At 38.9% G+C, this 17,956-nt stretch overlaps 1 protein-coding gene across 18 annotated transcripts in view; it reads right to left on the reverse strand.

Annotated features, from left to right (window-relative positions):
• The window catches only part of TNRC6A (trinucleotide repeat containing adaptor 6A), a 173,912-nt gene that overhangs the window by 22,333 nt on the left and 133,623 nt on the right, over positions 1-17,956 (reverse strand). For 15 of the 18 annotated variants that reach the window (XM_034783079.1, XM_034783078.1, XM_034783083.1 and 12 more), the window contains 3 exons: positions 14,135-14,476; positions 7,513-7,560; positions 361-2,949 (listed from right to left, as the gene is read on the reverse strand). In XM_034783079.1, coding sequence (XP_034638970.1) covers positions 361-2,949; positions 7,513-7,560; positions 14,135-14,476 — 2,979 coding nt within the window. The remainder of the gene's footprint in view (positions 1-360; positions 2,950-7,512; positions 7,561-14,134; positions 14,477-17,956) is intronic. The other 3 variants (XM_034783085.1, XM_034783096.1, XM_034783097.1) reach the window with 1 other exon arrangement.

Consider the following 17,956-nt stretch of genomic DNA (forward strand, 5'->3'; position numbering starts at 1 on the left):
CCACAGAGGCTTAAAGTTAATGTCACAGCTGAAGTTAATTAAAATCTGGAGCTACATACAAAGCAAAAGTGCTTCTCCTTTCTGGATGTTGCTTTTTTTTTTTTTTCTTCCTCTACACCCTCAGCCACTTAAATGCAAGAGGAGTAGCCTAGCGCTAACTATACTGCTCAAGTTCACTTTTTAAATTTCAGAAAGATTCCATCAAATAAAATACAAGCACTGAAAACCTATTTGCACTGCTCTCAGTTCTCTGACAAAACTATTCCCCACCTTACAGAAGTTTCTAGTTTCAAACGAAGTCCAGAGAAGTGTTTTATAATTGCCCAAGAAAACACAAGTCTAGGTAAAATGAAGTCTTACCAGAACCATTACTGCTCTCCTTGTTGGACATGGCACTTGAAGGCAGTAGCTGCTGATGTACCTGTGCTTGCTGGTCTGAACTGCTGCTACTGTTTGGGACATTTTTATTCCACATATTCACATTTTTGTAGTTGTATTTGCTTGGATCACCCCAAGCAGAAGTTCCATCATCAATTTCCATTTTACGGCGTATTGATTCTGGGGATGGCTCCTCCCATCCTGTGGGTTCCTCTTCCTTTGCTGGACTTGGTATTGGTCCACCCAACCACCCGGCACCTGGTGGTTTATTTGTGGTAGATGGTGCTCCCCAAGAGCCAACATCTTGCTGCTTGTTCCAGTCTGGGGAGTTGACTGGCTTTGACGAATCACCCCAACCTTGAGGCTGATTTGATTTGGGAGTTTCTCCCCAGCCCTGGCTCTGATTAGATTTTGCAGGCTCATCCCATCCTGAAGATGGATTTGGGTTTGTATTACTACTTCCCCAAGTGACAGAATTTGATTTAGACTCATTCCAACCAGATACCGATCTGTCACTGTCACTACCTCCTGAACTAGATTTCTTAGCCTCACCCCAATGGTTGCTTCTTGAATTTTCTCCCCAGCTGTCGTTGGCAGAAATTGCCCAACCTTGGCTGGCTTTTTGTCCATCTGCCCATCCCTGTTTGATCTTCTGTGTATCATTCCAGGACGACTTGTCCTCTTTGCCACTTACCCATATTTGATTGCTCTTGACCATTACTGTAGCAGCAGAATCCTCTTCCCACCCCCCTTGGCTGTTGGAGCCTTTGGAGTCTCCCCACCTTGTAGCAGACTTTGGATCTCCCCACCCTGATATAGATGAGGTATCATTAGCATTAGGGCTAGGTCTCTCCACACATCCCCCTGAGCTGGAAGTCTGTGTCACAGAGCCTCCCCAGGCCTCTGTCCCATTGTCAGTCTTTCTTTCACCTCTTGGCGATGTTTCAGTATCCCAGGCAGTGTTTTGTTTAATTGGAGTCTGTCCCCAACCAGAGTTGGAAAGGACACGTGGATCTAAGTCAGTTCTGCTCACTATACTTTGGAGTAATGCATGCTGGTCAACTTTTCTTCTCTCCCGGTTCTGTCCTTCTGCAGTTACTTTATCATCATGGCCTCCAGTGCTCTCTGTACTACCCTCGCTATCCCCAGTACCTGTTTTGGCCCATACATTGTTCTGCTCAGTTATCTGAGATGCAGCAGAATTCTGGCTATTAAGATCATCCTCTTCAGCAGATTTCCATCCATTTGTAAACTTCCTACGATTTCCATTTACGCTTTCATTGGAATGCGGATTGCTAGGCAGTTTATTCCATTCCCCATTTGAAATGCTAGTGCCAGTGTTTTGTGCAGGGTTGCCCCATCCTCTTCGACTTCCTCCAGAACTCGCACCATTTGCGCTTCCCCATGGCATAGTTTGGGAGTTGACTGTCCCTCCCTCCCAGACCCCTCCTCCTTTATTCCCATTGATTTGAAAATTAGTGCTGCCAGGCCCACTGCTGCCAGGCTGCGTTAGAGTTGCATTCACAGTGTCACCATTAGCTTGGCTGTTTGGGCCTGAACATTTGTCTCCAGAGTAATTAGAACCATAGGCAACCCACGTAGTACCATAAGATCCACCATTTTTTGCCTCACCATTGCTAAGATGAGAAGTGGAAGTGCCATTTGTAACTGGAGAGGCCTGAATCTGAGAATGATTCATTGTGCTCACACGCCAGGCCCCAGGCCCTGTATTATTAGGCAGTTTGTTAATCTGTACTGAACCAGCAGAGTTTGGTAAACTAGAGGTCATAAAGTTAGTAGTGTTATTTGGTCCATTCATTTCAGTGTTAAGGTTTTGAGGTTGTCCACTGAATGAAACCTTCCTTGTACCATTCACTTCAGAATCACAATTTTCCTGAAGGCTTGCCCAGGAACCATGGGCTGAACCACCCACTTTAGAGTTAATACTCTGATTGTTAGACTTCTGACCTATGGTACTGCACTGAATATTTGTGCCAGAATTACCACTCCCTACAGACCCTTTCAGGGCATGTCCATTGTTCTCCAATACAGGCCAGGCACCATGGTTGCCATTTGAATTCAAAGTGCTTGGATTTAACCCTCCATTTGATGAAGAGTTTATGGTGCCCCAAGCATTCATTCTATTGTTGCTACTTTCAGATTTGCTGTCAGGAGCATCCACAGAAACTTGACATGTGCTTATTATGGTTCCATGGGATAAACCCCATGGCCCATTAATACTTCCATTGCCCACATTATTGCTGTTGCTACCAACCACAAACTTATTTTGAGAACCATGTCCAATGCCATTCCGAACGCTATCGTTTTCACCACCTGTGCTCCCTGAAGCCATAATAACAAGATTTCTCTCTGACCCAGAGCTAGAGGCGGAGTCAGTGTCCATACATTCTGAAGCCAACTCTGGGTCACTGCCTGTGATTGATGGCCATGCTACTTTGTCAGAACCGTCTACGATAACTTTATCCCAGTTTGTGCTGGAGTCATTATTTGAAGAGACAGGTCCCCAGTGAGAATTTTCATAATGGGATCCTAGACCACTGTGGTTCAGATCTAAAAAGAAAAGGAAAACAAAAAACAGTTCTTCTGTAAATTCAAGAATTTTACTTCAGTTAACACCAATAAATAAAATAAAAATAAAAAGAAAAAGATTACAGTAGAACCTCAGCGTTACGAACACCAGAGTTACAAACTGACCAGTCAACCACACACCTCGTTTGGAACCAGAAGTATGCAATCAGCCAGCAGTAGAGAACCAATTTTTTTAAATTATTTTTTTTCCCTTCACCCCCCCCACACACCTACTAAAAAATAAAGAGAAAGTAAAAAAAGATTTGACAAGGTAAAGAAACTGTTTCTGTGCTTGTTTCATTTAAATTAAGAGGGTTAAAAGCAGCATTTTTCTTCTGCATAGTAAAATTTCAAAGCTGTATTAAGTCAATGTTCAGTTGTAAACTTTTGAAAGAACAACCCAAAACGTTTTGTTCAGAGTTATGAACAGCCTCCACTCCCGAGGTGTTCGTAACTCTGAGGTTTTACTGTATAAGACAAATACAACAATTCAAAGTCAGAGGTATTGCACAGATTACTCTAACACTTTTATCACTGGATTTATGAAGACATTAATATATCAATTGCCACATATAATACCTAGCAGAACACTTAGCAAGAGCATGGAAAAATATATTCACATATTTGAGGTATGAAATTAAATATGGCATCCCTAATAAACTAGGGTTTGGACTGCCATTACAGTTTGTGCTTTTAAATATTATACTGCTCACGTGTAAAATACTTTATGAAAGGGGCAGCATACAAATCAAAAACAAAACAATTGTTAAAGCTTGAAAGCGATATTCTGAAAGGGAGAATGTTATATATAACGGGAAGTTAGACTACTATGCAACAGTAGCCAGGGAAAAGAAGTATGGAAAGAAACACCATTAAAGGACATTGAATAATATAGCTTAAGTGACAGGTTATTCAAGGTATTTACTTTTGTACATCATCCTCCATACGTACAATAAGAAAGTGCTTTACAGGAAGTCACTTCAAAGAAAAAGGAAGGTAAAGGTGAGATTTAAAAGGAAATGGCTTAGTGGCAAGGTTCAATTCTATAGAAGACTGCAAAAATTAAGACTACATTCCGTGGAACGAGGAGCAAGAGGGGAACTCTACTGTGATATTCAGAGTTATAAGGAACAGAGTAAAAGCTGATCAGTCCATCCCCTGTGGAATTCATGGATATGGAGTGCAAATCAGGTAGCATGGCTGAATTTGCATCTGTGCAAGTTAAAACATTTTCTCTTTCAGGGTACAAGCTGATCACATGCAGGAATCAAGAAGAAATTCTCCTCAGCTATTTAGAAGTATTTCACAGTTGGCTACATGCAGAATAAGGTTTTTAACTTTCTATTAAAGTGTCGGATAGAGGCTGCTGCCAAAGGCAAAGCAGCACAGCAAAAGGGGTGCACTTTGCCACACATTGGGTTACCCTGAGTGTCTAAACCTCTATTAGAGACTTGAACTCCTTTTTCATCCACCAAACCGACAATCGGAACTAAAGTGCTTCCCCACATCAATTTATTTTAAAGTTTGCTGTAAGTTATATGAAAAACCAGCTAACTAATAGCAGGATAGCTATTTGGAAATACAGTACTATAAAAACATGTAATGCTTGAACAATGAATAATATGAAACAAAATACCAAAACCTAGTAGAAGATCAGGAAAAATTGTCAGGTAAGTTACTGGCTTAATATTTGTATGAATAGGAAAAAATGCAGCATAATATTACATTCTCAAATATATTTTATACCTGGAGAAAAGGACTTCTCACCATAATAAGACATTCAGGATTTGCTAAGCAAACTGCACACAATTTCTTTTAAGCTAACACAACACCTTTGCTTCAGAATATTCAAAATCTGAATGTTCCAACACTTGATAGCCTTATTTACCCGGGTAATTGATAATTAGTATGCAAATATTTCTCTGCTAAACATGTATATCTGTTCAGTGGAATTATACAAGTCCCCTAGATAGGTATGTTCTCCTTTAGATGGTAGTTATGGAAAATGCATAGTTTGTGGATGAACACAGAGTACTAGTGCATTTACTAATGTGTATTTGACTTAAAAGGGACACAAGCTAATTTCAGACAAATCTCTTGCTTGTTCCACTACCATCTTAGATCAGCAAGTCTCAAGCTTTCATGGTTGTTATTTAGCATGTTTAAAGCATGACCAGTGAGTAAAGCACTTTACAGTTAGTCATGAAGACATGACCCCACCCTCAAAAAATTTACAATTTAAATAGGTAATATAAAACTAGAGAAGAATGGGCAAGGGAATAATTAAAGCCAAGTGATGTAAATTCATTTTCTCTAGGTAACGTCTAGTCCAAGGATCAATTTGTAGGCAATAGCACCTTGCATCTAATCTCAAGAATTATGCTGATTTTGATTAGTAGAACACCCCCAAGATATTGTAAACATTAATACTTATAAATAAAGCTAGAGTATGTACTCCACCACTATTAATATTTCGTTCATTTGCTGGAAGTTTTTAATGTGTTTCTAAAAATGACATTTAGAAAAATGGTTACATCTTAAAATACTGACATTACTTATGAGCTTTTCATGTTTCTTTGACATATGCCTTAAGGACTGGTATACAATTGAAGCAAAAATATTGGGTCAGATTTTTATTTAAAAAAATAGCAGCCTTAATTTTAAAATGACTGCCAAATAAAGACCTTCTTCCTGCATCTCTGCCAATATTTGTGTCCCTGAATGTATCACTGAAAATGCTTTGACAAAGTAATTGAATGACTTTATTTCACTGAAATCTTGCAAAAGATTTTGAAAGGCAATGACTTTACAACGATATGAAGGATTTTTTTCTTTGCTTTCTACTCAGATGTGACGTTCAGCAAAAATAATCACTGCAAGACTAGCTAGAGCGCTCTACACACAAAAGTTTTCCGAGATTGCTCTGAAAATATATCTCTTAGTAGACATCTTATAAAATATACTTCGGTATTAAAAGTCAACATTAAAAATTCGGGTCTGTGCTCCTTGATAAGATACCCAGAGCTTGATACTACTTGCTGATGAAAACAGGCTAAAAGACTTAGACTAGTAACCTAATATTTGTTTATAACAAGTCTTTCACCAATTTATTTTACATAATCTTTAGAATTAATAGTCAACTATATACCCAAAGTAGAGACTGCGACATTATGCACCAGCTACCATGTATTTTTAAACTGCAAGAAAGGAGTAGAAAATGTAATACGAGATCAACTTGCTTAAAAGAAAGAAGTTTCTTTTCAACTGCTCAGATTCAAAAACCTTGCAGTGAAGATTTTCAAGAGTTCATGGAAATAAGAAAATATTTTGGAGCTGTGGTTCCCCATATTATGGTACTGCTAATACAATTGCAAAGGTTGTGGCAATGAAAACGGATAAGAAAGTGTATTAAAAAAGTATCTGAATCAGCGAAGATAATTATGATAGCACGTTTCATACTTGAAGTATTACAATGTAATGAGTAAAACAAGGGAAGTGCAGTTACTGTGTAAGCAAAACAATCACTACAATGTACTCCAGCAACCCAAAACCTTACATGTGAGAACTTGTTTTGTTCAGAGAAAGATTATGACTTGAACACCAAGACTTCAGTTTAATATCTCAATGGAAGATGACAACTGTCAGTTCTCTCCTCTTTCTACGCTACGCATGAAGCAGTCTCAACATAAAATATGAACCAACAGCCTTAAGGCTCAGAAGCAAGTGACCTAGTTGTAACTATTCTACTAAAAAAGCCCATTAAGTTACTCAACTTCCAACACAATTTAGCACAAGTTAAAATGTCTAGAAGTATGTTTGCTGCCAACAGTTCATTCTAGGATATTGTGAAGCACATAAGTACCCAATATTATTCAGCAAAAGTCTGTTCTTAAGTACTCTGTATGAACCTTAAAAAGGAGCTGCATATTGTATTATCTGTAATTCTGACTGACTGATTAGTCCAAAGAGAAAAATATCTGTCTAAGCTTCTGAGATGTAAAAAGGGATAAAAACTATAACATGAAGGCTGACGGATCCTTCAGAGTTACAGGACACGTGAAAACAGCCAAAAAACCATGGACAACTGAACATTTTATATGGATGTTGCTAACTGAGGGGAAAAAACATTTCTTGCTTTTATGTTACTTAACTAGCTGAAGGAACAAATCAGAAAAACCTGAAATTTCATATTACTATGGATACTTATTGATGTATATAATACAGTATTTATTTAGCATCAGTGGTCACAATTATTTATCATATACAGCACCTAACTGTGCATTGGAACCTACTGGTGTAGTCCAGAACTCTGCCCCAGAGAATGTTTATATTAAATTAAGAACTCAATCTAATTGTAGTATGTAAGTGCATAAACAAACAGTAAGCATTTAAGTCAGTCATACACGTTAACAGTCAAGCTTCTAAAACAACCACCAACCAAGAAGCAAAATCAAATAATTGTGCAAGTAGTTACTGAAATATGTAACTCTTATAAACATACACGTAGTGCACAACAAACATGAGACTGAAATAGGTATGCATCACCTGACTGGTTAGGGGAATGGCTGACCAAGTCCCGAATGGGAGGCATGCCTATGAAAAAGCAAAAAATTACAGAATTGTTATTGAATTAAAGTATTCCTTTGGGATTATTCCACAAAGCACTCAATTATTTTAGAACCAGTTTTTATCATCCTCTCTCAGAAGAGAAGTTTTTCCCTGTCAAAAGGGCAGTCCTTCATCTTCATTAGCTAGTGTTAGTAGCTGCAAATTATAAACCATCTCATATAGCCCTAGAACAGGGGTGGCCAACTTGTGGCTCCAGAGCTGAATGCAGCTCTTCAGAGGTTAATATGTGGCTCCTTGCATAGGTGCTGACTCTGAGGCTGGAGATACAGATGCTAACTTTCCAATGTGCTGTGGGGTGCTCACTGCTCAACCCCTTGCTCTGCCCCAGGTCCTGCCACCACTCCGCCCCTTCCCCCAAGGCCCCTGCCCCTTCCCCCGAGCCTGGCATGCCCTCACTCCTCCCCACTCTCCCCCACCAGAGCCTCCCGCGCATTGCAAAACAGCTGATTGGCGGGGCTGCCGGAGGATGGGAAGTGCTGGGAGCTGACAGGGGTAGCGGATAGGGGGCTGCTGACATATTACTGTTGCTCTTTGGCAATGTTCATTGGTAAATTCTGGCTCCTTCTCAGGCTCAGGTTGGCCACCCCTGCTCTAGAAGCAGCAATAAATACAAAAGTATCTGACAAACAAAACGTCATTTTTTTTTTTACTAATATCCTGCCAAGACAGCACTGCATATGCAAAAATTTTGTATTTATAATTTTGCATTTCATTTTTGCTCAGTGTTTCCATTCCTACTTGATTTCTATTAACTTGAAGTTTTGTTTTTAAAATTAACAGACACCCGATTAAAGTATAACTAGTATCAAAAATTCTTGACTTATAAAAAATTAACTGGACTTGTTAGATAGCTTTGTATTAATGGCAAAAACTACCTACCATAAAATTGTCTCTTTTGTTAAACTCACGAGACTACTATAAGAATCACAGAATTTGAACATTGCCCTTTAGCCCAGTGGATCTTAATCTTTCCAGACTAGTGGATCCCTTTCAGGAGTCTGATTTGTCTTGCATACTCCAAGTTTCAACTCACTTAAAAACTACTTGCTTACAAAAATCAAACATACAAAAGTGTCACAGTACACTATTCTGAAAAAATGCTTACTTTCTCATTGTGTGTGTGTGTGTGTGTGTGTGTGTGTGTGTGTGTGTGTGAAATTTTAGTTTGTACTGACCTCGCTAGTGCTTTTTGTGTAGCCTGTTGCAAAACCAGGCAAATATCTAGATGAGTTGATGTACCCCCAGAAAAAACTCTGCATACCTGCAGGGGCATGTGTATCCCTGATTGAGAACCACTGCCCTCGCCCATCCCTGGTCTCACTATTAAGCTAATAAACTCACAATAACCTTGGACAGTGTGATTTATTCTTCAGAATGAAGTCTTTTCTTTATCTGCTCATATTTTGCTTCTTGGTTTATTATAAATTTGTATTGCACCATAGGACCTAGCCAAAACTTCTAAACACTACATACAATTTTTTGCTAACTTCTGCCTCCTGTAACAGATTAACATTTGCTATTGACAATATATGCAATCAAATTGTGTAATAGTTTTAAATCCCCCTCGTTTCCCCTTTACTCTATACAATCTATTACATTTAAGCTTTAGAAGGCTTCCCAAATTAATTTGAGCCCCACAATTACTAAGAATCTTTCAACCTCCAACCCCACCCCCTGCTTTTTTTTAAAAGCAAATTACCCAGGGCAGCTTGAATCACATTTTGTTTCTGCATGCTCCTGTTTTAATACAATTTTACAGCCGCACTGTCAAGGCACAAAGATAAAAGGAGACTTGCCCAAAATCAGACAGACTCAAGGTAACTCAGTCTGGATTAGAGCCAAGATCCTGATGGTTTCTAATCCATTGCTCTACAGAGAAGTACCTCCTAATGTGCCTCCCAGTTTTAAATAATTATTTGTAACAGCCATATACAGCTCACTGTAGCAAGCAGTTAGTGGTCCAGTAACTATCTGCTTATCATTTTGGTTTAGATTACAAACTAATGAATATTTCAAGATTGTCAAGATAGAACACTGGGCTGTCATGGTAGAAAAACAGAAGAGGAGAGATTTATTCTAAAGATTTACCTCGCATGGTTTACAAATAGGGCAAAGTTTTGATAAAGAAAACCATTATGACTGGCATGGATACATTCTCATAAACAAGAGCTACTTGTAAACGGATCTCGGAAAGTATTTCCCATGGTTTTAGCCTTAAGAATGTTCCATAGGTGAGCTCCATTAGGAAGACTTTAATCCTTGAGGAAAAAGGATTCACCACATGTTCTCAGAATACAAATATAACATCTACTTGTAAAGCTATTAGGAACTTCCCAAACTAGCTTTACTCCTAAACAGAACAGACTAATTTTCAAAATGGAGAAGTGTGGGTCCACAAGGAATATAGGCAATATACTACCTTTTATTGAAGAGAAATATTAGTTAAGGATGCCCAGTCCAGAAGACTTATGATCAGTCTACACTGGCCAAGGAAATCAATATTAGCATAAATTGTTAATCTGCTTTCCCTGGCCTTTACAGAGAACTTAACAAACAAGAGGGTAAATTTGCTTCTAGGAATAATTCACAAAAAGCCTGCATTTAGATGTTGGGCATCTGACAGACACTCAGAGTTAAGATTCAGAGATCTGACAGCTCCATTCTAACTTCACCTTAAAATGCTGAGAGGATACAAGCACATAGAATACAAAGTTCTATTTATTTTAATTTGTGAATATCAGTTTACAAAACCTGTACAGAATGAGGTGAGTTAGGGAGAGAGTTTTCAATCTAATCTTAATTCCCTTATTTTTATGGTATTGCAGGGTTTTTTTCATATCGTGCACATTAGCCCAATTATACGCAAATTAGTTGCTAGCTTCCCCCCCCCCCCAATCTCTTGCAAGCCTATTTAAATCAGAGGAGCTTTGTTCACAGTCCACATTCTCATTCTGTATTGAAGTCATTTGTGTATTCAGAATATCCCAGGGTTAATTTCTTAGAGCAGGATGTGGATATTCACTCCATTGATTGAAAATATCTACTTCTGTAGATGTGTGAAGGACTTTAACAAGAACACCAGGGACTGGTACTGTACTGAAGATGTAAACAGTTGCTGGAGCCATGCCATCAAGATATATGGTATACTCTTTCAAATAGGTTACAGGATTGCATATTATCTCTGCCTGCTTGTTTGGTTTTACCATCTAGGCTACTGACTGTACCACAGGGACATTATTGTACGTTTTGGAAAGAGGTAAGCAGGGTACATTTGGTGGAAGAAGGATCCATGAGTATTAGGCAAATCTTGATGAAAGCAATATATGCATTAGCATGGGTTTCAAGGCTCGGACGTTCTTCTTGACTTTACTAACCTCTCGTCTCCTAGTGAAGCGCAAAATTCTTTGCTGAACAGCTAATCTGCACATAGATGTTCTTTTAAAAGCAAAGGACTTTAAGGGATTACTTTACCTTCCTGATGTTCTGATATCTTTAATTTCTGGAATGGGATACCAGTACTAGTAAGCAGACCTAAGATCTTTTTTGATGGCTGGGGGAAGGAGAAGATGGAAGTAGCAAAACAGCAAGTTTAGCAGATTATTCACATCAATTTTTTTCAGATATGATAGCAGCAAGTGACATCTTAAGTGGCTCTTATGCAGTCAAACTAAGGTAGTCTCCAAAGCATGCTCTACGATTCACTGTTCAGTGTAATCCATTCTTTGTACTTTATCATCTCATCTACAGATCTCAAAGCACCTTACAAATATTAAACCTCCACCCTCTGGACATTATTCTTTCTTCATACATGCAGAAATGAAACCTTAGGTCACACAAAAGGCATGTGGCACAGATGGGGGTAATTAACTATTAGACCCATTCTGACTCTTATACGTGACAATTCCATGAGACTAAAATGCAAAGTGACAAGGGATCTGGTAGCACAGTGACTGTCTGGGTGCAACAGCTCACACACCCTGTTTTGAGAGACGGATGAAGGATGGCCAGGACAACTGGATTATTCTCTCCTCTCTGGAAAAGTTCCATGGGGCCTTTTATTGACCATCTGGACAACCAAAGAACCAGGAGGGACCTAGATTTAACATCTCAAAGAATAGCAGCATCTCATACGCTTAATACAACACTGCTGTGTCTCTATTGGGGGAAGAAACCAGGATCTTCTAGCTCAGAGATTACTCAACCATACTGGTAAGTGCTCAGTATTACATCAAACAAAAGCCAGAAAGAGAAGAAGAGTCCACTTAGCTGTAAATAAATATTTTCCACAGGTTGGAATCTTATCAACCGCATCAGAAGAAAAAATAAATAAGAGGCTGTGTAAGACACTGTTGGAATGCAATACTCACAACGTATGTAACCAGTTTCTAACAGTTTGCCTTGTGGGAGAAATTTTTAATAAACTACACGTGAATCTTTCTTTGACATTACAGGCCACAAGACTAGATCAACAGATAACAGACCTATGGAGAAAAATTTCATCTGTAAAAAACTAGTTTTTTTTTTTAAATGGTTAGACTGTGCTCATTTTGTTACAAACACTAAACTGAAGAGTTTAATCTCCAATATAACAAATCACTACTTAGATTAAAAACAGAACAAAAAAACCCCAATCCATTCATTTGTACAGTGTTTGACAGCAACATACCTGACAGTTTACCTTCATTTTAAATACTGTTATCTTCTAGAGTCTGATGAGTTCAAGGATATAAAAAGGAGCAAAGTATCGAGGTTTTCCTCAAGAATTCTTTTAAAAAGGAAAATCACCTTTTTGTAACTGGAGTGCTTTACATCATAGCCTCTGTAGTGCCAAACATCAGTATCTTAAGAAATACTATAAATTACAGCCAAGTTTAGATGGCTCAGGTGAAACAGTTGTATCATAACTGCTAAATGTCTTTCAAACAACTAAATGCAGCTACAAAAACCAGCATAAGAAACACAAACACTTATGGAGAAGATGATGGCTGAGCGGTGGACTACCAAAATGCTTTGGAAATTCTTGTAATTGGAGTTATTTCTTTCCAGTCAAGAATACACTACCTTTATCTTACTAACAAAGAGATCAGTAAATTATAACCTAGTTCATTCATTGAAAGTGCAAACTTGTTCATAGATTCTAGGGTCAGAAGGGACCATTGTGAGCATTTAGTCTGATGTCCTGTATAACACAGACCACAGAACTTCCTCAAAAATTAATTCCTAGGGCAGGTCTTTTAGAAAGATACAATTTTGAATTAAAAATGGTCAGCGATGGAGAAACCACCATGTCCCTTGGTAAAATGTTCCTATGGTTAACTCTTTATTACACTGTTGTACAAGTATTTGAAGGGTAGGTCGCTCAAGCCAACAAGGATGAAGAAGGATCAGAGTAAAGAGCTTGTGAAAAAAAGAGAAAATATTGATATGAACAGCAGTCATTCTCCTCTCAGATTCCAGAGAAGCAGATCCTGTAAGAGGCCAAGATACTCTGTCAGCAGAGACAGTACCCGGGGTTACAGTCCTGCGCGGACACAAGTTTATAGCCGCAGATGCAGATATCCGTGGATATAAATCTGTATCCATGGAACCGCAGGGGGGAAAGGAGCAGAACATGTGGCTGCCGCTCCCAGGAGCCAGTGTCCTGCGCCGGCAGCTCCTCCGGCGTGGCTGTACTGCCCACAGCCCCACTCCTGTCCCTTCCATTCAGCTGTCTGTCTCTCCTGTCTGGGGGTGTGCGCGCCATTTGAACACAAGAGTGCAACCAGGGACAGGTGCCAGTGAGCCTGGTGCCCACCCCATTGGGCGGAGTGGGGACAATACAGCTACGACGGACGAGCTGCCAGTGTGGGGTGCTATCTCCTCGGAGCGGTGGCGGCACCACGTTCTGCTCCTTTCACCGCTGCAGTTCCGGGGAGAGCCCTGCGGTTCCACGGATATTGATTTATATCCACGGATATAAATTTGTATCTGCGCAGGGCTCTACTTGGGGTACACGAACAAATCTAATCTCTTTAGCAAAACAAACCTTAACATCAGAATTATGGCTTTGATTTTTTTAACCCAGAAATTCAAGGTGATTTGGATCTGAAACAAGAAACTTATTTTGAGGATGCTGTTCAGATTCCTGAATATTGGACACAGCGCTAACACACAGACCTATGGCAAAGTCTTTACATAAAGGGGTTCCCTTTAAAGCACTCTTTTTGATCAATCAAGAGAGGGATCTAGGAAAAGGATATTAATATGTATCTAAACTTAAACCTACATTGTTCAAAGGTAGATATGCACCTGTATCGTATAGAAACTGCATTAGTCAATAACTAAGATGAGCTGAGAATGATCAGAGATTCAGTTAAAAGGAAGATAGCTCACAGGAGACCATGTTTTAAAGTTAATGCTTAACATGAACAACAGATACTGGAGAACTCTTTGCCCATTTACCCTAAAATGGATTCTGTGTTGTACCAATTTAATCATTCTAATCTAGCTACTAATAAAATATCTAACCTCACTGAAAACAAGTTACTTCCTCTCTCACCTGACTGTTTTTTGCTGCTGCTGTTCGGCACTTCTCCGTTGGTCACTGGCTGTTTACTTGTGACAGCGCTGCCTCCTGATTGGCTGTTTAATACTTTAGGAGTGGATCCCAGGTTTGCAGCTATCACTGGTAACTGCTGACCTCGCTTCAAAAGCTGTTTCTGTTCCTGGTGTCGAAATCGTGGTGGTACTTCACGAGGAGGGTATCGAGGCAAGGTCTGCTGCTGCTGCTGATTGCTGGCTGTGGCCCGCTTGGCATTATTATTAGTGCTGGTTGCTGTGGAAGTGCCGTTAGAGGGGACGGGCGGAGGCTGGCTTACGCTGGTCTTTGTTTGTTCTGGCACTAACCCACACCAAAAAAAAAGAAAAAGAAAAAAGTTGAACAAAATTAATCACAGGTACCATAGTTTTCAAAACTCAAAAAAAGCCTAAGAAAAGAAAAACATGTTTTGAGTACGGCAGGGGTGGCCAACCTGAGCCTGAGAAGAAGCCAGAATTTACCAATGTACATTGCCAAAGAGCCACAGTAATACGTCAGCAGCCCCCAATCAGCTTCCCTCCACTCCCAGCGTCTGCCACCCATTGGCGCCTCCCCCTCCCTCCCAATCCACTGTTTCGTGGCATGCAGGAGGCTCAAGGGGGCAGAGCCAGGGGTTGAGCAGTGCGCACCCCCTGGCACATTGGAAAGTTAGCGCTTGTAGCTCCAGCCCTGGAGTCGGTGCCTATACAAGGAGCCGCATGTGGCTCCGGAGCCACAGATTGGCCACCCCTGGAGTAGGGTATATATTACGGAATGGCAGTATTTGCTCCAGTTAAAGCTGAAACCCAGTTTCCACTATAAGCCTAGCTATATGCACACACTATTTTCTAGCATGGTAGTACCAGTAATAGTAGGTTTAGCTATAAATTCATAACAAATTATCCCAGCTCAAGTCTTTTCTTACTACTCCTTACAAAGATCCAAAATTTTTTGATGGATCATCACTTCATCAGTCCAAGTCTGTTTTAGCACCTAAAGCAAAACTACATTTCTCAAAAAATTAAAAACTTTAAAAAATCTGGGTTGCATTATTTCCTACAGTGGGAAATTAAAAAATCCTTTGTGTATAAGTCTTTTATTAAGTCAACATAGAAGAGAACACAAGGCAAGCTTAGGAACAAAAAGAATGAGTGGTTAACAGTTGCCTGTCTTGTCAATCCTGACATCCAAAGGGAAATCTATGTACTAGTCTTCACCCAGTCCATTGTCAGTAGAAAGTGATAGCATAAATACCATACACCATTTGACATGACTGGTTGCTTCCATGGATGAAATGCCAAGCATTCATCTTAAATGAAATCAAAATTGCCTTTCATAACCTTGACAGCATGGCCATTTTTAGGTGGGATTGAGGCCAAAGAATTTGCAAGAAAGGTTACATATGGGTGTATACACCACACCTGAACTGTGAATAAACAGGTGATTACAGTATTCATTGCTACCTGTTTATTTGCTCCATCACACCAGTACAAACGCAAACAAATTAAATGAAACCCAGAAAGGCACAGGATGGAGTATGTGGTTGGGCCTGGTCTATTAAAGCACACAAATACTCTAAAGGTGTGGAATGCTTTACAGTAACTACGTTTAGAGATCACCCACAAGTTTAAACCAACTCTATTGATGTCACTGTAACACAGCTTTTTCAAGCCCATTATATATATCAATGATCACACACATTTGTGTATGTGTTCAGTTTACTTTTTCTTTGATAAAAGAAGTACAGAAGAAGATGATCTAGGTTGTGATTTTCAGAGATGACTAGAGAACTTAACTACAACTGTCCTTGAAATTAATGGGAGCTGCATAGTTAACTTTGAAAAGCTTAACCTTAAACAACATTATAAAAATAAATGCTTGCACAACTACTGTCTATAGCCAGGTCCTAAAGGTACAATTACAACTGTAAGGCATTCCTACTGCTATGTGTGGGAGTTGTTGGGTGTTTGGGGTCCTATTAAAATTAAGCTTGAATTACTATAAAGTTTTGTTTATCTTCAAGAGTAACTCTGCACATTAGTATGCTGTTAACGTACCCTAGGCTTTTGACTTTGCAGCAGCATTTCCTAAACCATTACTTTTTGTATTTCATTAATCAATTCCCTAGTGTGCTAGAAGCAAGAACAAAATGGTCAAATGAAAGAAAATTACAAAACATGAAAATCATACACTAACATTCACTTTCAGGTACAAATGCAGGTGAATACAATAGTCTGGCCTTAGAAAATCTAAGCAAAATCCAGTTCCCTGAAGCTTTGTTTAAAGAAAATTTTCAATATAGGGAATACGGCTGTTACTTTTAACATGATTAGGTAAAAAAAAAAAATACACATACCTCAAAAAAGGCACACACAATTATATGTTCCTTAAAAAAAAGTGTGTCCTGTAGGATCAAATATGTTACTTAAGTGTAAACAAAGCACCCAATGTTCTTGGCACCCAGAACTGCAGCTATCAGTTTTTCAGTCAATGAAAAAAATGACAAAGCCCAAAGAAAGATTTTGTATACAAGGGATATTTGGAGCATGTATGTTATTTCTTCTCCAATGGAGGGACTGAGTTATAAATCCTTGGTATAAGTTTCAAGGGCAGAAAAAGGGATACGCTATTTTCAGGTGATTACAAACATGTACACCACCACCACCACCACCGTACCACCGTCTTCCACTACTCTGCCACAGCAGTGACCCAGTTCTACTCTATTTCACAGCTGAATGGAGGGGGACAGAATTAGGTAGAAGAATGGCCGTGACATAAGTCAATTTAATGCATAGGAGCATGGATAGGGAAGATATTCACAAGTAATTAGATAAACCGATAAGTTGGATAAAATGACTAACACAGTATTAGATTCTGCTGATGTAAGAGTTCTGTTACCTATTTTAGGAAGCTACTGAATTCAGGTCCTCTAACAATATTTCACATGCACACATTCAACAGTGTATGAACGACCTATGATCAAATGCATTTAATGTTCAAAAGTACAATTCAATGCCTTCAAAAATTCTGAACATATTTCCATCTATTCCTTTCTAGCATATTCCTCTTTTCATTAATGTTAAGATTTAAAGAACAAAGCAATGCAATGTAAAATGACGCAGGAGAGGAAAACATTTTATATTCCTCTCTGCACTTCTAAATCAGTAATTTTTCTTAATGGTAAATCTTTGTTATTATTAATAATATAAATTACTTACAATTATGCAGAAGTTATTTAAAAAAACTCATACTCCTTTAGTCCATTTACTAATGCAACTCAGACATTTAAAGAGAGTTGGTCTTTCATATACCAAACTCCACTTCACCACCCACAAATCTGTTATTTAACTTTCTAGTAATCTACATTTTACCAATATACCTTTTGATGTAACTGGTCATAATGTCTAACCTTTAAAAAGTTAAAAAACATACTTAAAGCTTGATCTAAGAAAGTCTGTTGACAGCAGTAAATGAAAATAAACACACTACCTGCATACAGTCTACCAGCATTACTCCACCAACAAAGTACTTATAAAGAACTGCACTGCTTAGCTATAAATCCATTTTTTGGTCACCTGGTATTGTTTGTATGAATTATACTGTCTTTCTATTTAGACTGTAAACTCCTTGGTGCAGGGATTATTTTATTACAGCACGTAATGTCTTGTTGGTGCTCAATAAAATGATAATTTTCACTCCACCTAGTATTCCTTCCATAGTAGAATTATTTCTTGCCGATTAAATACAAATCATTTACATATGACATTCCAATGGAAGAGAACTGGAGTTAGAAAAATCACTCCA

This window comes from Trachemys scripta, chromosome 10 (genome assembly GCF_013100865.1).
Source record: "Trachemys scripta elegans isolate TJP31775 chromosome 10, CAS_Tse_1.0, whole genome shotgun sequence".
In the NCBI taxonomy this organism is placed as follows: domain Eukaryota; kingdom Metazoa; phylum Chordata; order Testudines; family Emydidae; genus Trachemys; species Trachemys scripta.